Source organism: Rhododendron vialii, chromosome 13a (assembly GCF_030253575.1).
Source record: "Rhododendron vialii isolate Sample 1 chromosome 13a, ASM3025357v1".
Lineage (NCBI taxonomy): Eukaryota > Viridiplantae > Streptophyta > Magnoliopsida > Ericales > Ericaceae > Rhododendron > Rhododendron vialii.
In genome coordinates, this window is record NC_080569.1 from 7153495 (window position 1) to 7177585 (window position 24091).

General features: G+C 38.5%; 2 protein-coding genes across 4 annotated transcripts; one reads left to right on the forward strand and one right to left on the reverse strand.

Annotated features, from left to right (window-relative positions):
* Positions 1 to 305: 305 nt before the first annotated feature.
* On the reverse strand, positions 306 to 15089 carry LOC131314282 (uncharacterized). Of its 3 annotated transcripts, XM_058342813.1 has the most exons (23): positions 14869 to 15089; positions 14616 to 14679; positions 13660 to 13703; positions 13476 to 13539; positions 12856 to 12970; positions 12710 to 12777; positions 12509 to 12606; positions 12073 to 12244; positions 10986 to 11208; positions 10531 to 10657; positions 9802 to 9911; positions 9560 to 9652; positions 7057 to 7185; positions 6798 to 6931; positions 5280 to 5369; positions 5091 to 5164; positions 4469 to 4652; positions 4290 to 4361; positions 3627 to 3666; positions 2899 to 3179; positions 1975 to 2152; positions 1645 to 1856; positions 306 to 726 (listed from the first exon to the last, which is right to left on the reverse strand). In XM_058342813.1, the coding sequence occupies exons 2-23, from the start codon at positions 14670 to 14672 to the stop codon at positions 430 to 432; spliced, it is 2862 nt and encodes a 953-aa protein (XP_058198796.1). In that variant the 5' UTR covers positions 14673 to 14679; positions 14869 to 15089; the 3' UTR covers positions 306 to 429. The 3 variants fall into 3 exon arrangements, with proteins under 3 accessions (XP_058198796.1, XP_058198799.1, XP_058198797.1); XM_058342816.1 differs by lacking the exons at positions 14616 to 14679; positions 14869 to 15089 and adding an exon at positions 14345 to 14360 and having other exon boundaries at positions 12710 to 12772; XM_058342814.1 differs by lacking the exons at positions 14616 to 14679; positions 14869 to 15089 and adding an exon at positions 13972 to 13989.
* A 2778-nt stretch (positions 15090 to 17867) lies between these two features.
* Positions 17868 to 22075, forward strand: LOC131314283 (uncharacterized). The gene is made up of 3 exons (XM_058342817.1): positions 17868 to 18605; positions 19121 to 20204; positions 21614 to 22075. The coding sequence occupies exons 1-3, from the start codon at positions 18226 to 18228 to the stop codon at positions 21917 to 21919; spliced, it is 1770 nt and encodes a 589-aa protein (XP_058198800.1). The 5' UTR covers positions 17868 to 18225; the 3' UTR covers positions 21920 to 22075.
* Positions 22076 to 24091: the final 2016 nt, after the last annotated feature.

Genomic DNA, 24091 nt, shown 5'->3' on the forward strand with positions numbered 1-24091 from the left:
AAAACCTTGACAACTGAAGTATTCGTACTGTTACTCATCATTGAACCACGCAAATATCAGATATTGATTCCATTTTTACCGCCCAGAGTTTTAATCCCACAAGTGAATCTACACAAAATTTTCCTATCCAGAGTTTCTCGAGCCGTGCCTCTAGGCGGGCATGCGCTAATACACTATTGTCGTAGAATATTTTTGTTTGATATAACCAGAAGGAGCCATGCAGGGATCGTGCACTAGATGGATGGGTCAGGTGCAACTGTTCATGATTGCAGGCCTCACTAAAGGCCATGAGAGGCACTTATAAAAGAGAGTAAACACCACCGCATACCTTATCTGTGGGAATGACTCAACAAATCCACACAAGCACAACTAATGTATTTTCATGAATCCACAGATTCTTTACTTATTCAATACAGGCAAGTCCAGCGATTAATCACAAGAGGCAACAGAGAGTGCTACCCGGAGATCATTTGAGGTACCACAGATATACATTCGGTATGTTTCTATTTCTTTCTGGAAAGCTCTAGGCGTGGAGGCTGCATAGTAACTCCCTCTCATTCGATCGCACACGGCAAATATAATCTCCCTCAGGACTGGTTCATGGCCATTCAGAAGATTGCCCATGCTTAGAACCTTCCTCCATGACTGGTTGGCAGTGGGTTGAGTAAACATGTTCGCAACTGCCTCTCTCTCCTGCCTCCTCACTTGATGCCTCTTATCAAACTCCTGAAAAAAAAAATCCAGGAAAAAACAAGTAAATATAAAAGCATGTCTTTTGAGAAAAGTTAATGTAGTCTAAGTAGTACGGACAGGCCTATTGAACTCATCCATCCGTGTCCCAAGCCCTTGAGCACCGCCATGTGGTGCTCCAAGGGCTTTTTCACCACACGGTGGTGTGGGAGCCACACACTAGGTAGTGGAGCCCACACCAATGTGGTGGACAAGGCCCTTGGAGCACCATGTGGCAGTGCTCTAGGAGCAATTAATAATTTTCCCAAATGTGTGCCCAAGATGAAATTTTGTTAATCAGACACTCGAAAAAACCATTATGAGGTCAAAATATGTGATGTTAAAAAGTTTGGTCCTCGTAAAATTGTCATGCATGTCTTCAATACTTGTTAAGTGATTGTTGTTTTCGTATTTTCTACAGTAAAATACTAATTGTGTTTTATCTCCAATGTAATAGAGATACTGTTCTTTAATGTTTAAACAAATCTATAATCAATACCCTACAAGACATAGTTATTATATGACCAATGTGCCCCCAACATCTCCAGGTCTTTTTTTTTTTAATTACATTGTATCAGCATGTTCATGCCATGTCCATATCTGTGCTTATTTAGACTCCAGTTGATGGCGTTTAGAGCCAGAGGCAGTGCAGTGTTCAAAATGTTTCACCATTCCATCAAAACCAAGATTAGAAATTTTGAAAGAATTTGTCCCTTTGCCTGGATTCTAGTCCATATGGACCAATTACATGCATGAATCATGTTTTGGATCTCCCTAACCACAAATGATGTATGCGTCTATGCAAAAGCTCAATCTAAGAAATCAAATTCAAGAGCAATAGTTTTGTTACACCACCTACCCATGATTGTGTAACTACTAAACTGCTAGAGTAAAAACAGAAATTGGGGAATTTACCATATCACCACTGCCTCCGACTGAGCCTGACCCCATTTTGGGTTGGTAAAAGTTGTAGTAGTCACTGAAAATAACTTCTGATAGACGTGGTACTTGCAAAAACTTGCGATGAAGAGAAGCTGCAACGGTCAGTAACTTTTCAACATGTTCGAAAACCACACAAAGCCGTCTCAGGTCTTCAATTATCTCACTGAGGATGAAGACACGATTTGCTGCAAGGCAGAGGCAGAAGGGGCGAATTCTTAGCACTCAGCATCTAGGTAAAGCGTCTACTAAAACTCGAGAAAATAAAAATAAATGATGCCAAAACAAAAATAAAGAGAAGTATACCTTGCAAAGGCTTCAGTGTAGAAGCCATTGTAGGATAAAGTTGACCCATTTTGGTGGTCATCTGCTTTAAGCCACCAAAAGAAGTCTGGTTTAAAGTGTCAGCTGAAGCTCTGAAGGCAGTGCAAACCATTTGTTCCAGCAACTGGTGTGGCCGCAATGTTTCCAAGTAATGAAGAACCTAAAAAGTTCAGTGGGGGCATGACAGGTCAAAGTCTACATCACAATAGAAGAAGGGTGCCGAATCTAAACAGCAATGCAAGGTCGTAAAAAGAAGAAGCCCATTCAATTACGGCTAAATTGTTACTAACGATTCTTGCGGAGTCCCACACCGCACATACTTAAATTGCCTGTTTTCATTGTTTTGACAGAGTATTTAACGCAAATAACCCAGTAATTTGCCACCGTCACCTTTATGTTGGGGTCCACCCATAGGGGTGGGGTTTTGTGAAAGATACCCATAGTGTTGGGTGACTTGTGTGTTTTGCCCGTAGTCCCTTTGTATATAGCTTGTAAACCCTATTAGGGTTAGGGGTGCGACATAATGTGAGGGAAAGGGTGAGGCGAGTGTCGGGGCCTCCCGGAGAGGAACCGGCGTTGGTTCCCGGAGAGTTTTTTCACCTTTGTGTATATTGTGTGTTAATATATATCGAATGGAGTTTTTCTCTGAAATCACTGTGTGGGTTGTGTGCGTGGTGTCCCTCCGGTCCTAACACTTTATTCCTGAAAGCTTGTTTTAGTGCCACGTCTTTCCTTCAAAAGGAAGGCATCCTTGCATATATCCAATGTATTAATGCAAGGTTACTGCTCGCCATATCACATCTGTAGCTAATTGATTGTTACTCAACACTTAAACAGATGCAGTGCAGGACATGGAAGTACAAAAATCAAAATAAGTTGCATAAAGCACACCAGGAAGAACTTTACCTTTTCTCCTTCTCGATTGGGATCCAAAAGTGGCTTCTGCTCGGACGCTGGCAAAGCAGGTACATCATTCCAAATTTTTCGCCACTTATTCCCATGCTCAGACATTCTCTCTGAAAGTCGTCCCCGAGGAGGCCAATCCTTTTTTGACCCTTCAGTTGCCTCATTTGTGGACACTTCTCCACTCTCTCCAAAGTTATCGTCCTCCCAATCTCTAGGTGAATGCCAACGGATAAAATCTTCGAATACAGCATCTGGATTTGCTGCTTTGAATGCCGACATGTCTGGTTCAGATTTTCAAGAACACCAAACATCAAGTTAAAATTTGAAGCAATTCACGGAAATGAATCATGCTTTCGAGTAATAAACTTACAATCATTACTTACACATGAAATTTATGAATTCAACAAACTTATCAAACAGAAAGCAAGCAACAAATAATTTCAACGAAGTATATCAGCCATACCGCTGGGACATTTGTTGAACCCACCTTCAATGAATTTCTCATTATACGAATTAACAAATGCAGAAAAACAAAACCAACTTCAATTCTTCTTTAACAGACAGAAATACAAAATAATTGAAAATAAACCACTCCTATCTTGCATAAGAAGGGGAAATTAGAAATTTCAGGATTCAGCCTGTACATAAATGATGTTTTCTTCAATACATAAATGAGATCCTTTTACCAAATCTTAAAACAAAGAAGTAAAAAGAGACTAGTTTATCACCTGAAGACAAAATCTCTCTCTCCAACTGAGCAGAGAAGCTCTGTAACAAAAATGGCAGACAATAATATCTTTTCAGTTGTTGATATAAATTCACTCTTTAGAATTACAAAAATTTCTCAACACTAGAAAACAGAAATAGAAGAAAAGTATTTCCCAGTTATACCCTATCCAAGAAAGAGTAAAAACAAATATAACCAAATGCAGGGAAGTTATCTAAACTGCAAAATGGATGTCAAAACAATTTTCCTACAAACAATGAGAAATGACTTAAATTCAACTTGTCATTTGTTAGGGCTCCAGACTTTTCGTGCTCAAACAAACGTAAGGTACAAAGTAACATTTCCATTGAACTTAAAACCAGTAAAGTGCCAACACGTGATGAATACAATTAAGATGCAACAATTTGTAATTTGCACGTCAAGTGCCCAAAACATTAAAGTAAAAAAAAATGTTTGCTTCAAGGAAAGAAGATATATTTGATGCCCAAGAAGGCCCATTCATTGAAAACTGAGGTTAGAAAATTCAGACTCTACAGCTCACCCAATATTTACCAAGTCTAATATTACACGTGATGAATTGTTCCCACTAGCCGCCACACTAAATACTTATTATCATTTGTTAACCAAAGGGAAATAGTTCAGATGATGAAGAGTTTAAGCTTACAATTGAGTCACCAAAGGTTTCAACAGCACGAAGCCGTTCTTCATGCATGTCTTCTGTCATAAGTGGTGGATCCTATGACAAAAATTAAGAGAAACAAGTCAAAATTGTTATGTGGAAAAATCAATGGATCTTCCAGAAGGAAACCAGAAATTAAGCTGGTCTAATTAAGTTAAAACAACCTGTGTGAGTGGAACATGCATGTTTCGGTATGATTTTAGTAGCATCATGCCCTCAACACCAGCTGACCCTCTCCTGATACAATCTGAAGGCCTTAATTCAGCAGATGTAACGACATCCTCAGCCTCAGAATGAAACCTAGATACAGAAGTTTCAGGCTGATGCAAACCATCTGACTCTGAGGACCTGCATTGTAACCAGGAAGGCCATGAATCACAGGAATGGGACATAAACAAGGGTTGTAAGAAAGTCCTACAGTTACATAAGTCCATCATGTATCTATTTACAGCACATCATACAGCAACCCACAGCAAGGAGCAGGTTAGAGTTTGATTGTGCAATTTTCTTTCATCAAGAAAGCTCATGCAATTAAGATTGCTCATGAAGAAAGCCATGAAGACCACCTAAGTGCAGTATCAAAAATGTCAGGGTAACAAGTAAATAAACTTCCGAAACAGAAATATACTCATTTTAAGGGAAAACCCAAAAAGAAGAAGAGTGAAGGCACAATCAAAGACACCCTGGGCAAAAGAACTCCACATCCATTCCATAGCATCATTGCAGTTAGAACTAAGGTAAGAACTTAATTGCAAAAACAAAAGAGCTCTCACTTGCATAGATCACCTTTCTCGTTCCCCGACGATATCGTTACCATGTACTATTGTAGCAGATGAGGATCCCTTTACTTGACCACCTTCCTGTATCCACAGCCACATAGGACACCACGCCAGAGAGCAAAAAAGGATGTGATTTACTGATTCTCAAACAGAGACATCATAAGCATATCGACACCAAGATTAAACGAAGTACAACCTCAACTTGAGCAGAAACACGATCTTTGTTTTCATCACCATCTTGGTACTTCTTACTAAGTTGGCGCTTCTTCTCAATGCATATTGCAAGCTGAACAGCAGAAAGGACAACAAAAAAGATAAGTTACGGAAAAGTCCCGAAAGGGAAAAATATAGAGAAGAAAAATAAAGAAAGAAAACATCAAAAAAGGGTGCTTCCTAGATCTCAAGACCATGAAAGTACATTATCATAGCAGTCAAATATCAGGTTTCTAAATCGCGGTTTGGGGATACGCACCGGCATCGGTGATAAGATAAGACATCGGCTGGTATAGATGGAGAAAATCTTGGTATTGGCAGGGGCAGAGGTAAGCTGATACAATTGGGGTCAACTGACCCCAGTGGATTTCAAATTGCAGCAGGGATTATGCCATTTGAAGAGCAGTTTTCCCATATTTGACCCCACAAATTAGAAAAAAAACCTATATTGCATCATGCTCAAACCCCAAACAAAAGGGAAATGTACAGAATCTCAAGCAAAAACAATATGGAGAGTTTGCTAGATTCCCCCAATTTCTGTACTAATAATGCAACTTCACTATACTTTTCCCTCAATCATCGATATATCTATACAGTCAGTCTCAAATGAGGGAGTCCTTATTTTAGTTAAAATGCGGACCTCCTCATTTCTCCCATTTTCCGATCGAATTTCGATGATCCGAGCCGCTCAATGTGTTCAGAACGTGATTTTAAGGCTACCCGCCAGAAATCGGCAAAAAAAATGACCGGGAAGGGCTTTCATCCGAGCAGTTTTTGTTTGAACCGTTCGATAAAAAACAAACAAAAACTGCTCGGATGAAGCCCTTCCCGGTCATTTTTTTGCTGCTTTCTCGCGGGTACCCTTAAAATCACGTTCTGAACACATTGAGCGGCTCGGATCATCGAAATTCAATCGGGAAAGGGAGGTCCGCATTTTATTAAAATGAGGTGGTCCTTACGGGAGACGGACTGTATATATATATCGATTTATTTGCAATTACTCTTTAATTCAGGATAAAACTCTCTATTTTAGGTTTGTTTTGAAAAAAATCTAACTTGGAAGATGATTTTCTATTCTTACATTAGCATTCCTAAAATTTCGGGCTCCGCCCCTGGGTATTGGAGGTCTAAAATCCAGATCTGTGTGGCAGGTACGATGTTTAGGTTGGACAAATGTATCTACCAGTAGCATGCTATCTTAACATTCTTGATGTAGAAAATTTAAACTTCAATCAGATGCAATCAATGGAACAATTCCTTCTGTCGAGACCAACATACTGCAAAGTCCAGAGATAAGTTCGGAAACTAACTGAAGATCATGCCAAAGTTTGGCTAGTCATGAATACAGAAACAATGATTCAAGACTAACATTCTTCAAAGGGAAGTGGCGGACAAAGCATGTGGTCTTCCAGGACGTTCATTTCACACAGCAGAATTGCACAACATATGCACAAGGAACTAATCCTATTAACGATCTTTGGGTGAGAACATGTACAATTACCATGTGGAGTTTCTGGTTGACCAAGCACGTTGAGAGGTCAATTACCCCATTGGTTGGCATTCGAGGTAAAGGTTGTGACTCTTCCCAACACCAACGAACTTCTCTAACAAATTCTATCCAGAGCACAGCAATTGCTAACCAAGCAAATAAAAAGGACATAGTTAAATCAGATTACTAGAAACCTAATCCCACATAGATGATCCTAGCGACCCCAACAGAAAGTAACCATCCAACGAATTTATTTGACTTTGATGCGTACCACGTATATTGCAATTGCCAAACCAAAGTGAGTGCAGACAGAACTGAGAAAACAGTGATTCAAGAGGTGCGCCTTTAATAGCTCGAGAATTCTTATGCTCACCCTCAGTGAAATGGAGGAGCTGCAAACCTGCAAGTTGCATGAGGGCAGGGCAATTAAGAATTTTGTGTGTGTCAGAACGATCACAACAACTCAACAAGAGATAAAGAATAACCCCCTAATGTTTCACTCAGACATCTAATCCCCTTGATGTATTCGGATTTTGATGTTTAAAACCTTCCTTTAGCATTTCGTTAGGGCTTTGCATGGAAAAGTGTCATGTGATCAGTGCATGATCGGTTGAATGAAAGCTCATGACAAAAACTACCCTTCAATATGTGGAATTCAATAAATCAGCTTACAATCATGGCATGCCTGTATGATTTGTGTACGTAAACAAGTTTACTAGAGGACTTCAATCTGCCTCCCATACACCCATTGACACCTGCGGCCACAACCTTCTCCTCCCTCTCTTTTAGACACAAGTAGGAGTAAGTAAGTGTGTGTGTGTGACCCCATTAAAAATTATCCACTGCCAGCCCTAAAATTGGAGCGATGGGTCAAATGGTGGCTGATGGCTTGGCAAAAAATTGGTGAAGTGTCACCTGAAGCACCATTTCCTATTCACGCAACCCAGTTCTTCCCCCTCCCCCCATTCGACAGCCACCTCCACCGCCGCACAATCTAACACGCCCCCACCCACAAGCACAAACCCAGCGAGAGAGAGAGAGAGAGAGAGAGAGAGATCTGCCATATATGTACACATATATCTTTATGTTTGCGGATAGTTCTTGGTTTGCTTTGGGGGTGTTGAAGGGGTCGCTATGGATGGAGAGTGGGTGGGGATTAGAGCATCTCCAACCCAATCCTCTTAAATAGAGACTCAAAATATACTTTTTTATTCAAAAAGCAAGTTTAGAGATTTTCACTATTCATTCAACTATCCTAAATCTCTATTTTCATCTAAAAATATACTTTTTTTATTCAAAAAGCATCATAAATGGCTTGGTTGGTCACTGCTGATTGGATTGGTGAAGACAATACACAAAGTTTTCAAGGGTAAAGTGGTGATTTCACCAAGGGAAAAAAATTTAGAGATCATTCTCTATATCTTTGGAACATCTCTATATATAGAGAACCAAATTTGGGTCTCTAAAATAGAGACCCAATATAGAGCTTGATTGCAGTAATTTTATTCTCTTATTTAGAGACATAGAGCTTTATTGGAGATGCTCTTAGGCGCTGGTCAGATTTTTTACCATGTTGATTAGGTTGTGAATCTTGTGATGACTCCTCACTTTTGATGGTTATTTTTGGAGAATATGGGACTGACGGGGTTGGGAGAGATTGAGGGAGTTAAATTCATGCGTGAAATACTAAATTCGTATATTTTGTTAACGGCTTTAAGCACAGTTGGGATTCATATAGTTGAAGGAGATTAAGTGTCTGAGTTTAATCATGAGGGGACACCTCAAAAGCTGATCATAGTTGAGGTTTTAATTTACCCTATTTTAAATGACAAATAAGGGAAAATCCCTCATGAATAATACTTCTAGGAAAGTGGTAAGTGCAACTCTTGAGCGACAACTTTAAAATGAATTACTAGCTCTATGGAAATGAAACAACCCCAAGCCCAGTCACTACTCATTCAGCTCATATTCATATGTGATTCAGATTGATCTAATGCTAACAGAAATAAGTGATAGGAAGCGCCAAGCCACCATTTTTTCTATGAGAAAAAGCCTCAAACAGAACTAATAGGCCCAGAGGCTCCAAGGGGCCCGGACACAAAAGGCTGTGTTTTGTGGCGCAAAAGGCTGTGTTTGATTGCACAAAAAGCTGTACAAAAATGAAAACTAGAAGCTATTGGCATTTTTAATCTTGGTTGCATGTTTATAGAGAGACTTGTACATAAGAGGGAGAGCAAAAAAAATAGAAACATGTAACAATATTTCCACCAAAGTGGTTAAGGAGCATGGGAATTCGTGGGTTGATGGCTATCCTTTGTTAGCCACACCCATCTCCAACTTAAAGACAATGCAGAAGTGCTTTTTTTTGTTTGAACAGCACAATGCAGAAGCACTTAAGAGTATGCTTTTCTAAAAGGCAGTTAACTTCAACTAAATTGCATAGAAAATGGATAGGCAACAAGTCAATTCTAATAGATGTTACCAGATTCAATCTGTACAAAGGATGCATTCCTCAACAGACAGGATTAAATGGACTCATATATGCTCATCGTATCACAAAGACAGAAATGCATTTAAGTTAGAAACAATTCAATATCCAAATTTTCTCCATTTGCATGGGGCAATCGAGATGGAAATGAAAACTCATAAACGAACTTAGGCATGCAAGACAAGCTAAAACGCCTTGAGAGCTTCCAGATGTCGATTAAGTCTCATTGTGTCAATCACTCAAGGGCACCAAACACAAGATAAGAAAAGAAACAGACGTAAAGTACCATCATGAAAGAGATCCTTGAGGACACGATCAAGAACAGTCGGTGGAGGTATGACTGCTGAAGACTTCAAATTATCAGATCCTGAGTTTTCAACTGTTACAAACCATGAAGAAGAACAAAGGTGAGATAATCTAAACAACCTGATGCTACATCATGGATTGATATATCCCAAAGGTGGTGAGTTATTAACCTATATGCCCATGATAGAATAGGGAGGGAGCAATTACATTAAGTGTTCGAACCTGATACAAAATCTTCCATAAATTGAGCGCCAAAGGACAATTCCAATGCAGTCACCAAAAGATCCAATTGTGAACCAAATCCAATTGTATTTCCAACCGACCCATCAATGCTGAACAGTAATGATAATATGTTATACCATCATATCCCAACAGTAGGCCAAAATTCAACTCAGTAACAACTAAAACCATAGGAGAAGGTGTAGTGTAGAATTCGGTATCCAAACTTGAAATTTCAATACAAAAGGAACTCTATTTCATTTGCCCAAAATTATGTTACAGAATCATTCTTTCTACAGATAAAATCAAGATGCTTCTTCCAAATACCAACGATGGAAAGCATGAACCTGCCTAAACAGATGTCATGCATGTGTCGGGCATGGACAAGCCTAGATACCGGTCAAACACATCCCCTGGTGACTCAAGAAATCCTATTACGCGTGTACGCTACCAGACATGCTTTAACTTGTAAAGCCATCTTTGGAAATATATTCTATAGTAAACACAAAAACAGAAAGGCTTCTGAGTATGAAGCATGTTCTCCATCCTATTTCAGAAACAACAGTATTCCTTAATAGGTTAGTATAACTCAAACCCATGGAATACATTGGCAGAAAAGAAATCTTTACAAATTGGGCACATACTTGTACTTCTTTCTCTCTTTATGCAGGCACTTGGACATGCCGTTATGTCGTAAACTAGTTATGAATACAAAGAAAGAAACCTACTTACAACTTTGAAGACACATTTGGTAATATGAACCACTTCTCAGCTTCATGGGCCGAAGCATTTTCCAGTTCAGCCATTTCCAAAGAACTTTCAACTAACTTCTCTGACCATATGGTAATCAAATCAAACCCTGAATGCATTTGATTCAACCAAAATAAGGAACAAATTACTTTCTTCTGTTAGAGAGGTTTCACACCAACTGCAAACCTCTAACAAACACTAGGGTAGCAGGGACAAGAACAAAAGAACGCAAACATCTTCATTTCAAGCAAAACTAGATCATAGATGCAAACTAGCATGCAGGTGTTGAGCCCTTGCTTGGAAGGACAACCTCAGCCATCTGAGACATCTCCAATAGTGGGTAGCAGCAAAATGTGATGCAATAAGAAGGAATTATTCCATGAATACATGAAGGAGAGCACTCTCTCCTTCATGTGCTATGACATAGAAGAGTTCACCTTTTACAGGGTCCTCTGAAGAATACCACTCGCTCCAAGGACAATCATCATCCCATTGTGTTTTGTTGCGGATGCCACCTCCTGGATTTTCACCAGACTCGGTAATTTCAATGTCAGCTCCTTGTAGTTCATCGTCATCATCATAGGGAATAGTTCTGTAGGTTAACTTCATTCTAAAGTGGACTTTGAAAAGATGCATCGAAAAGTCCAACGGGGAGAAGACCTTCAATAGGAAGTTTATTAACAAGTTCACATTAGAATAATATGTCATCATTAGGAAGGATGAGAAACCAAGAATGTATAAAGACGGATTGCAGAAGCTTGAGCACCAAAAGATGAAACATGCACAGAGGCATGCCAACATGTTCAATTAAAAGAAAAGTTTCCAGAGAAAGAAAGAAAATTATGAGAATACATAGACCTTTCAGGCACATTAAGAATCAGTCTGCACAGAGGCATGCCAATCTCTTCATTTAAACCTTTTTTTTTTTATAAGTAAATATTTATATAAGTAAGGCATTAAGGGAATGCCACCCGTATACATAAAAGGCCGTAGACAAAAAGGCCCTATACACCACTATGTGAGATAAACAATTCAAACCAATCTAGAAACTAATCAATGGAAGGATTACATTCTCCCTTGTCCCAACTATACAAACTACTAACCACAAAACTCTTGGATTTTAAATACGTGTTTTTCTACTCCTTTAAAGCATCTTAATTTTCTCTCACGCCAGATAGTCCACATCAAACAAAGTGGAATCATGGCCCAAATACGCTTCCTTCTTTTTCCCACTCTAGCACCCCTCCAATCTCTTCATTTAAACTTTACGTCACCAGAAAAAGGAAAAAATAAGAAGACATGTATTCCTTTCAAGCAAGTGAACATGTATGCACGATTCTTCTACTAGGAGCAAAATTGTAAACTAAATTTGTCGGTTACATCCACTTAAAAGGTTAATCACTATAAATGCTCACTCTTTCAGAAATTTGTTGGTTTACAAGTTTTAAAGAGAAAGAAAATAGTACCGCAAGGTGTATAGTTAACACTAAACAACAATAAAGTAGAACTACCAAGGAAACTTACAAATTTCGAAAGAAATAATTCATGTAACCCCTCCAAATGCATGAGTTTCACTGGAACCTGGCTTCCAATACGATCTGCCTCAAATCTTCTAGTAAAAACTGTTCCCATATTCTGGATACCAATGTATGCTTTCCGAGAAGGATCATGTACTGGAACAAATGCTGGCCACAAACTGCATCATGAAAGTGTAGAGTTCAATTAACCTTCTCATTACCAAGGGAACATATATAACAAAAAGAAACAATATATACAGCAGCAAAACCGTCCACAGACAAGAATTTGGGGGGGGGGGGGGGGGGGGGGGGGAGGGGAATAGTTCTTTTCTTCCAAAGGAGGTAGAAGTAACTCAACAAAAGACATAATAAAAAGTTAATGATCTGGATTTGCAACCCAAAAAAGGCATTCATAGTTGTCTATACTTTAGCAGCAACCCTACCTTGAACAATTTGACAATGCAATGGCAACTGCACTTAAAAGCTTGCTAGCCTCTGGTGCATCAAGGACCACACCGCTGGCACTTTGAGGTGCAATCACCTAGTAATTCATGCAGCATATGAAAACTGAAAAAATATAAAAACTAAAATAAAAGCAATACATGTTTATGCCCCAAGTTGATGATATCGCGTAGAAAACATACCAGAAATTCGTTCACCCCAAAAGACAATTGCAGATCATGCAAACTGCAACTCCAGTCCGCAACCTTTCCTGAGCCAAAGATAATTATAGTCAAACAGTAAATAAGTAATCTCCACTGAGACACCTACAGGAAAGTTTCTTATCTACCATCATTGTTGGTTTCAAAGTAGTACTCCATGAAATAGCTTTTTGCAGCATACTTCAACTCAAACTTGACTGTATACAAGCTCTTCGAAGAACCTACACACACAGCACCCTTTTCCTACAACCAAATTCAGGAGGAATTGTATTGGAAGTCATCAGATGAATGTTAATCAAAGAATCTGGCTTCCGCTCCCATTTTAACAGGATAAGCACTCAGATGGTCTATAATGATGCCATGCGAGAAACCCATATTTTTTCTGATTAATTACAGGGAAAGGCATGCACAAACAAGGAACCCTGATTTCTCTAATTAATGAGAATAACATGAAAATCATTGTAACATGGGTGCATATTTCTATACAAAGACTGAACAATAATTAAAGCCGGGTAAAATGAACAATAATTAAAGCTGGGTAAAACGACACAAGAGCACGTACCCATTTTGAAGCCTTAACATGTATGAATATGGTCTTTACTCCTCATGAAAAAACCAAGTAGAAAAAAATATATTGTTCTCTAGAGTGTAGATGTAAAATGTGACATAAATGAATCAAATTGCGATATGGTTATCATTCAAACAATTTTGAAGCTGACAATGGGCATTTTAATCCAACTAAGCGTACCAACAAATTTTTTGCTCCATCAGCCAACCATTGTCGACAAACCGCTTCAATTTCAGATATGAACCTGCAAAAGATCTTATCAGATTATTCAGCTTCTTACTAATGTTACATGAAAGGGAAAATAAGAAAGGAAGGATGGAGAAAGGAGATGCACAAATAGCAAATAATGGTCCCTAGAATGTACCTTTCCCATGAAGAAGCAAGCGTGAAGTCATCAAATCGTTCGAACTACACCAAAACCGAAAGAAAGCATAAGAAAATAATCAAATTGTGCTGTCAATCATCACTGTGAGGTGTAAATATCTACTACTTTCCAGACCTCTCTCTGTAATACATTCCTGTTTGTGGAAAATCAATCCACTAATGGTGGTATTTTATCCCAAAAAATTAAGATACAAGCCATACAAGCGACTACTTGAGCAGTTGCTCTTCTTCCTCACTCGAACAACTCAATTAAGTTTGAAATTTGGCACATAAGCCGGGGGCAAAAAAACACCATATTGTGAGAGTGGAAGTGTAGAAAACATTTCCCATCCAATTGAGCCACATTGGTGAAGTACAGCAAAGAGAACAGTGGATGAAGGGCATGGACATGCCACAAATGGGCGGATACACTATGTATTAAGGGGGGGGGGGGGGGGGGAATGCAATAAAGTTTTGTATTTTTATATATAATAATTTGATTTTTTTTCTTCAATATTGTCGAGTCAGGGCTAAATTATTCGTATGTAGGATAAATGAAATTCATATAAATTCATGAGTAAGTTGCTAATATAGCTCAACAAAATAAAATAAACCAGGCCCAATAAATTTTCAACCCAAATAAATATGTTTTATATAGACCTTGGTATAAAAAAACTATTCTTTACCTTTTTGGAACTGCTGAACTAAAATAATCATGGAGCCGCCTGATGCCAGGGGCAACTCTTCAGAGTTCAGACTTTAATCCTACCTAACATCACCCCGAATAAGTCAATGCAACTCTTCACTCTCTATGTGCATGCATACGATTTTAGCCATTGCTTAACTACATCGGCCCTGAGAATTTACGGCTACTCAATATAAATTGTCAATTTCATGTTAAGAGTCTAGTTTTAAAATACTCCACAATAAATTGATAATGCTGCTTTTTTGCCACACCTGTTCTTCGTGATCTAGGTCTTCAACAGCGCGTTTCATCTTGCTGGAGGACGCCATAAAACAGCTGAAGAATAAAGTCAAATAACAATCTCCTTACAAAAAGCGGCAATTAACATTTACACAAACAAAAACTCCAGAATCACTTAGATTGATTCATCTAAAATCGCGTCAGATGAATTTTTGAAAGTGGCAACGAAACTCGTAACTGATCGGAGAGAACAGAATGTGAAGGGTTTACAGCGATGATCTTTACCTGCCGTTGATTCGAGTGTGACGATGGTGGACTTTGATATCGACGGTAAAGCTGAAAACCTACGTTGGCTTCGACGGACTGATCACGACGAACATAACCGCTGAGATCTGTTTCTGCGGTGAGGGGAGGAGGAGAACGACGGTTGGGGTATGCGGCTTTGTTTTCCTACGCGATGGACGATTGGTTGTTAAATGACAGCTTTGCCCAAACGTTGGGTTACGTGGGGAGGGATCTTGTGCTGGCGTCCTATATATGTGTACGCGACAACAGGCGATGTGCACACCGGGAAACTTTTTCGTCTCCTTTTTTAATCGAATAATTTTAACTCTTGCTTGATCACGCGGTTAAAATTAATATAAATAACGCCTCGTTCCCACTGAATTTTTCACTGCAATTTTTTGGTTTTAGTTAAATTATTTAAAAATACTATTAAATCAAAAAAAAAATTCATAAATTAAGTTATTCTTGCTAAACTGAAACATTCAATACATTTTCTTTTTCTAACCGAACCTATTTTCTACAATTTTTTGTTCAGTGAAAACAATTTGACTACAAATAGTTACTAGAAGTTTACAACTTCTAGCTTATTGGAAACGCCTCGTAAATGATACTCCCTCCGTCCTAGTTTGTTTGTCCAATTTCGACATACGTGTCTTTTAAAAAATTGTCTATATCTCACAATCAATTATGTTTTACATAATTTTGAAACATCGTATTTTAGATCTAATTAAGATCTCTCAAATGAGATCCATATTGCATATACAAAACATTATAAATTAAAACTAGACAGTATTGTAAGAGGTCTCAAATAGTGAAAAATGACAAATAAATCGGGACAGATGGAATAGTTCGGTTACATAAATTTCGATAGAAACGCTAAGAACGTGAATTGTCCGTAAATGTTCCGTTTCTTTAAACATATCTACACATGCATCAAACTAGCAACATGTGATATAAAAAGAGATGAAGTTCAATTTCCATAATTTTTTGCAAACTGTTGCAACATGCATGGTCAATTTCCATAACTTTTTGCAAAATAAACGGACCTTATAAATTTAAATATGTCGCCCATCTTATCTCTTCGAAAACAAAACATGTGGCATGGCATCGCCATCGTATAGATCCCAGGTTGCAATGGCCCCCGTCGTGACCCCACACCCATTTTCGGACGGAAATGTCTACCTTCTTTTTTTTTTCCTTTTTTCTTTTCAACAGCTAACAATATCATGGCTCTTTCCAAAACCGAAATAAAAACTTATTTTTTATCTAATAAAATAAGGTGTGTTCCACAAAAGGGTGAATAAATATTTATTTTTTAAAAATATAATTTCAAGCTTAAAAATCACGTGCTTACGCAAATAATTTTTCTATCGTTATGGATCTTATTTGATAGATCTCATTGAGATCTTTAATACGGTGCAAAAAAATTAAAAAATTATTTTTCATTTACATTATTTTTGAGTTTAAAAATGTGAAAAATAAGTTGCTTATTTGAGTTTTGTGAAACAAAGCTGCAAAAAAACGTACTTATAAAATAGGAAAGTTTCTGAAACGGGCCCTCAGTACCCGGAACAGCTACAGACACTTTTTTTTCCTCTTATTTCAGTCAAAGACATGTCATTCACCTTAACTATTTCCTCTTAGTTCGGTTAAAGAAATCTCATTCATGCTGAGACTAAGGGTGTGTTTCAGCTCTATTTTTTGCTCTAGACTAATGACAATAGTTAAGTTGTTTTCACTAAATGAAATTTTAATTGATGTACATGAAAAAAATGTTCTACCAAATAAAATCGTAAAAATAGGAATTTTAATCCATTTAGTTCATATAGTACTAATTTAGTAGAAACACTCTCGAAGAGTGTCCCCAATAACATAACCAAAACTTAAAGATTTCTAAAGTTAGCAGCGTTGATTCAAAATATAGCTCACATTGGTATATAATTAAACTTAACAACTATTTAATCAATAACCAAATTTTATCATTTTTAAAACCAAAACTAATGTCCTTTTGTTTTTGGATAATCAAATTTAATGGAAACTACGGTTTCTCTCTTTTTCTTATGCTTCGTTTGGTTTAGTTTTTGGAAAAAAAATTATGAGAGTAAAATACTTTTCAAAAACTAAAACAAACAAGGCATTACTCTCTCTTTCCATCACTATCAATGGACACATCAATTTATATTTATTTTCAACTCTCTTTATTTCCCTCTATTTAAAAATGAATTTTTAATTATGGACAATTGTGAAATTTCACATTGTTAATACTATTAGCAATCGTTTTGGGTTCTTAAAATATCTGGGCACAGTCTCTAATAAATGTCATCTCTCTCTCCACTCATCAAGGGCTTATTCAGCTAAAAAATCATGCTAAAAAATCATTTGGCTTATTTTTTAATTTTTATTCAATTTTTTCGCATTTGTTAATTTTTCTTTGATTTTTTGAGGATTATTGCTTTCGCATAAGAAAGAAATCTAAAAAGTAAAAAAATACGATTAAAATCTTTTTTTTTTGTATAAAAACGAAAATAAGCCAATAAGTCATTTTTTTGTCTATATTCAAAAAAAAATGGATTTCGATCGCAATTTTTTATTTTTTATATTACTCTCGTCATGATAAATAATAATTCTCAAAAAATCAACGAAAAAGTAACAAATGTGAAAAAAATTAAATAAAAGCAAAAAAATAAGCCAAATGAGGCCTAAATATGCTATAGAATTTTGTTACAAGTCTAACACTCACTTTGTTTGGTTGAGATTTTAGAAAATTATTTTTGAGAGTTGAGTGGTAATAAGTGGAGAAAGATAGAAAAAGAAATTTATTGAAAAGTATGTCGAAAGTAAAAATTACTCTCAAAATGATGAACCAAACAGAGTGATTACTGTTATTCAATTTTAATTACGCAAAATCCAATACCATGAAGACATTCACAAAAAATTTCTCTTTAATACTCCATCAACAATCACACTCGTCAGTAGTCACCCAATTCGCCATCACCATCACCATCACCATCACCATCACCATCCAACTGCGTATTAGGGAGAGGCATCACATCGTGCTTATCATCACCCTCGATCCCAACCCCCTTCCATAAAATTTATTACTCCACCACCCACTCCACTCCACCCAACCCCCAGCCCACCCCCACCCCCCCCCCCCCGCTCTCTCTCTCTCTCTCTCTGCATTCTCTAGCCAGTAGCCAGTCTTCCCATGTCACAACAAAGCAAAATGGGACCATCCCAGAAACCTCAAACCACAACCCATCTCCATTCGAACACTCCCTCTCACTAAAATCCGTCGCGCACGCATCCGCATTGGCCCCCCGGCTCACCCCCATCTCTTTCACCCCGCATCGAGCCATGGCCGCGGCTCTGGAATGCTGGTCGGGCCGAGCCAGCACGGACGAGGACATGGTCGAGCAAGTCCTGATGCGAACCCAGGACAGATCCGAGGGTGCCCAGCCGGAGGCCTCGGGCCTGAAGGACTCCTCGACGGCGATGCAGAAGCGGTTCCAGAAGCTGGGCCGCAACGTGTCGGAGGCCATCGCGTCTTTCAAGAACTCGCTCAACCTCGACTCGGTCCGCGACTCGCTGCCTTCTCCTCCGAGTCGGATCGAGACCTGTCGCAGGGTGGTGTGGGGCAGCGTCGTGAGGAACTTGACCCAGCTGTACCCCGGTAGTCAACTCCCCGAGAAGCTCGTCTCCAACATTCGCAAGCACTACGATTCGTTACCCCTCAGGTTAGACTTCAATCAAAATTTGCACTCAAGTTGAGCAAACGTTTGTGTAAAAAAAGCTTTCATTTATCTGAAATAGTCCATGTGGAAAATCTAGGCATATGTTCAAACAAACAACAATCACAAAACCCATCCCCAATCATTGGTTGATTGGGGGCATGGGCGGGGAGGATCGGAGACAGACTTGATATTTGGCAATATATGCACAAAGTGGTTGTTGTTAGAAAAAATACTGAAATAATGCCCCCTATATCTCCAAGAACTGAGGAGCTAAGGGACTTTTTATTGCGGAACCATGCCACCAAATCAATGCCTTCAGAATTTGAGTTTCTGTCATTAGACGAAATTCAAGTAAAATTCAATTTGATATAGGTTTGGGTCAAAGTGTGGAGGGAATGATATATGGGTTCTTGATTTAATGAGGGATTGAGTGGCAATTTGACTAGATTTTAGAGATGATACTGCTTAGATTTCGATCTTTAACATCTGATTTGGTCGTTTATTTTTACTCGTAACAGCTATGCACAAGCGGGATTTGATATGAAAGAAGTTTTTATGCATATCAAATTGATAGAAGAGGCGTCCATGGACGACGAGCCGGCGATTTTAATACAAGAGGTGTCTAATGATGAAGTCCAAGGATCTGTTCTCAAGCTTACATTTGCTTTTAACTCGTCGATTTCGTGGCCGGCCTTGTCTGGTGCCCTCGACAACGCTTCAATTTGTTGCAAGAAGATACAAATATTTGAGAAAAAGGGGTTCACACTAGGGATCTTTCTGCTTCTGGTTCAACCTGGGCAGGACAAGTTTTTCAAGACCCGGGTCGAGAATGCCCTGAGATCAGCTGTGAAGAAGCCGAAATCTACAGCAATGAAGCTTCCATTTGGGTTGTGTGGGTGTCAAGAGGAAAGTACCGGAGGCAGAGAGATTGGAGAGATCGAAGAGGATTGTAGTGAACCGTATTACAGAAACGGGGTTGAGAATCCGAACGGGAAGATTATTCAGCTTCAGATGCCTTTACCCACTTCATCATTTGTTGTTTCAGTTGACGAATGGCAGACTGTGAAATCAGGTGGGGATGAGATAGGGAATTGGTTGTTGAACTCCGATAGTCTTGAATTTATTGACCAGACTGGACCCAATACATTCAAGGGAGTTTACAAGGGAAAGAGGGTGGGAATTGAAAAGCTCAAGGGATGTGACAAGGGAAATTCATATGAATTTGAGCTCCGGAAAGATTTGCTGGAGTTGATGACCTGTGGGCACAAGAATATTTTGCAGTTTTATGGTGCTTGTGTAGATGATGTTCATGGTTTATGTGTGGTGACTAAGTTCATGGAAGGTGGATCCATCCATGATGCTATAATGAAGAACAAGAAACTTCAGACTAAGGAAATAATAAGGATTGCTGCTGATGTTGCAGAAGGGATCAAGTTCATGAACGACCACGGTGTTGCATACAGAGATCTGAATGCACAGAGGATATTATTGGATCGTCATGGGAATGCTTGTTTGGGAGACATGGGTATAGTAGCTGCTTGCAAAAGTGTTGGTGAGGCAATGGAGTATGAAACTGACGGTTACCGGTGGTTGGCTCCTGAGGTTTGTTCCTTCCCATACATCATCTATGTCTAGTTTGATATAACATATTCATTAAGCCGTATGGTACAAACGTCCATTGAAATGATGATACATCAGTTTTTTTTTTGAGGTAATGAGCCTAACCTGTCAAAGATGCATTTTCCATCAGGCATATTGCTCTGTGTTTCCAAAAGAATTCAACCAAGTTTTCCAAAAAGATCATAATCTGGGATGATTTGTGTCTTCAAATCGAGTGGAAACATTGAAACAAAGTGGAATTGTTTATTTTCCATGGGCATTCAAACATTAATTGATCTGCTTGATTGTTTTTGCCCTCGTTGCAAAATATCATTAGATGTTTTACGGCAAAGAGTAGTACCTGTTAAGGAAATGAAACTGATCTGTTTTGTTTTGCACAAATCCTAAAGGCGATTCGCTTTTGTATCACATAACAATATAACATGTTAACCTGCTATAGTTTTGCAGCATTGTTTTGTCGATTTCGCTTGACGTGTCGCAGAATATTTTTAAGTTAGTGACTTAGGATTAAAAAGGCAGCAGTGTTTGAAACTCCTTAGAAGCCTTTCTAAAATTCAGATAGTAACCATTCAGCAACACAATATAAACAGATGAATTGTCAGATAATTCATTGGCTTGGTCTTCGGCACTCTATGCTGAAGTTGATGGTGTGTGTTTTCTGTTAACGATAACAACTGTAGCCATCATTAGATTGCTTTTGGATCATATATTATCAAAAGGAGCTTTCCTCCTGATAGAGCATCATTTGGACCATGATTACCAAATAAACCATGATTACATGCATTCAATGTATGTTAACTGCAATTTTGAGGGCCAGTCTTATTCAATGCCAACTTTATGTCACTTATCTAACATCATTGTTTGAGCATGCGCAACATGTCTTCATAATTGTGTTTGCTTTACGCTTCATTAGGTATTTACCTTTATCTAAGCACTACATCCATACAGTTGCTCTCTAATTCTGAGATTTCCAAACTCATAAAAAAAAATAAAAAAATAAAAAATGCTTTTCCCGAAGTAACCTGGGCTAGGCCTTTTCTGTACACGTTTGTCGACCCTTGCTTATGATTGGCTTCTTAAAATGGTGTTATGGCTGTGTTAACGAAGCAAGTGCACTTGTAGGTGGTGTGACAACTACACAAGGGACTGCGAAAATATATATGATTGAGACATGTTTTACTTATTTCTTATTGCTTACCATTTCACTTTTCTGCATAAAGTGAAAATAAAAATGAAACACTCTCAACTTCAACTTTATGCAATTTAATTGCAATATGAGTTTGTGACCTCCAGGGTAGCCTGGCAGGATTCAGCTTTTGATGGGTATCCATTCTGTATATTCAGATCTGATGTTATGCAACTGGTTTTATAATCTCTTTGGTTGTTGACAGATTATTGCAGGTGACCCAGAAAGTGTTGAGGAAACCTGGATGAGTAATGTATACAGTTTTGGGACGGTGGTATGGGAGATGGTGACAGGGGAGGCAGCCTATTCTGCATATTCACCCGTGCAGGCCGCCGTAGGGATAGCTGCTTGTGGACTTAGACCTGATATCCCCAAGGACTGTCCCCAAATCCTCAGAGGTCTGATGATGAAGTGCTGGAACAATATCCCTTCTAAGCGTCCTCAATTATCCGAAATTCTGTCAATATTGATGCGACCAAACAACAACAACAACAACAACGGTAGTAGGTAAAGTCATCCTAATTTCTATGGAACCGAATCTCTTTTACAAAAATGTTTTTTTTTATTTTGCCCTCAAACAGCCTCTTGTCAAGTAGGTGGTGCTACCATTCCTTTGTAGATCCAAGCAATTTTATTTTCTCAGCAGAAATGAAGGTGTATATCTTAATCTTTCAGTGTCCCAAATCAATCTTACTTTCCATAGTGCAGAGAAAACATAGAAAAATGTAAGTGTGATGCGTCGTCTTTGCTTTCTCTAAGGTGGAATGTCTTTTCCGCCGCACACATGCACAAGCGGCATATTGTTTATTGTATCAAGATGTGACTGGTGGGTGGTATATCAACTTATCAACTCCTGTATGTTTTTTGCCTCGTATGCGGGCCATTTGTATGACTGGGAATTTGAGATTCCTGGGAAAAAACCAAGAACGATTAAAGAGGTGGGAAAAGGCAAGAGAATTGAGAGATTGATTGTGGTTATAGATGGGCCTACAATTGTTGAGCATCCTGAGGGGGATTTTTTTATATTTATCTCTTGCTTTTGTTCCATGGTGGCTCTACGAGGGCCCCTCTGTTTCTTTGTCTCAAGGAGGACAAACTTTCTCCCAGAAATTGTACCCCTCCTTTCCTCTCATTTTTCAATCATCGACTGTATATTTCCTTGACTTCCTGTCGATCCAGTGGTGTATGTATGATTCCTTTATTGAAAACGTCCAAAATCTATTGCCTTTGCGCTCGTATAGTGGGAGGCAGTATGATTGTTGTCGATACGCTGTTGTAAGTTTTTCCTGCGTACCCTGCGTTCGGATTACGTCTTGCCATTTCAGACATGAAATCTGGTAGTAGTAGTATGTAGTATTAGCCTCGGGGCTCATCTCCGTAGATACGGTTCACAAATTGGTCTAATCTAGATTTCGCGCTCAGAATATGGGTTCCAGATTCCAAATACCAGTATTAAAGCTATAAAAATTTGGCAATGGTAGCATTCTCTTATTGGAAAAATTGGTTGACTTATTTGGAAGGAAAAATATTTACTTCATCCATGATTCCAATCCTTGGTCTCTGGTTGTTGCCCTACTGTTATTTTATATATATATTGCTTCTCCTTTCTGGTAAGTACCCTGCAGTTGTTTTAGTTGGAACTTAATTTTCATGTTCCCACCGGAGGCTCATGTGGACCACATGATCATCTTAAATTCTTAATCATGTAGATAGATGTGGGGGAGCACATGCTATTGCATGTGCCTAGTGACTGACTTTCTAAAGTCAATCTGTCAATGAGGAAAGTCTCGTGGGTAAAGGGTTCTTACGTGCAATTATGCCTCTGGTTTCTGCTTTGGGCTTTACACCGATTAAAATGCCAGATTATGGTCGCATAATAATTCATTTATGGGTGCATGTGCTATTGTGCTATTGGCATGTGTTGGTGGTGGTGGTGTTAAAAGATAGACAAAGGCCATAGGAACGTGAAATGCACCATCCAACCAAGGTGTCTTTTCATATGCCAAAGCTGACGTGGATTTGAAGAGAGGATATGCTTGCCAATTTTGATAGCAACCAAACCTCATGCCAATTTTCAGAAAAGTCCTTTGGATTTTAAAAATGAGCCGTTTGAGGTTTATATATATATATACACATATACATATACATAAGGGTTGGAGAAGAAGAGCTTGATGTCAAAATGTCACGTAAGCCTTAAAAAAAAATTTGATATTTCCAATTTGAAGTTATGGGTTGGAGATGCATGCGTCCATCATCTTATTCTTCTTTTTTGTTCCGTCATCTTATTCTTATTCGGTCCCGGCACTACAGAGACTTTTGTCTTGTTCTCTTCTATTTTTAAAAAGAATTTTTCAAAAAATACCCCATAGATTCTCCATACTTTCAACATTTCTCTTTCTATCTTTCGCCACTTATTATCCCTACTATTTTTCAAAAAAAATTTCAAAGCACAAACCAAACAAAGCATATGAGGCTAATGAGGATCTTTAACAATGGACTTGGAAAGAAACAGAGAAGTCAGAATCGGACAGGAGCGAAGGCCCATGGTGGTCGGTCGGTTGCTTTCTTGACCAGTTGGACCGGTTTCTGTCTATACCTTAACCAAGGATATGCCTTCCTCTTGAAATGAGAATGGGTAAGAGGGGAAGCGAAAGTTTCATCCCGTGAAGTTTCTGTTTTTTGG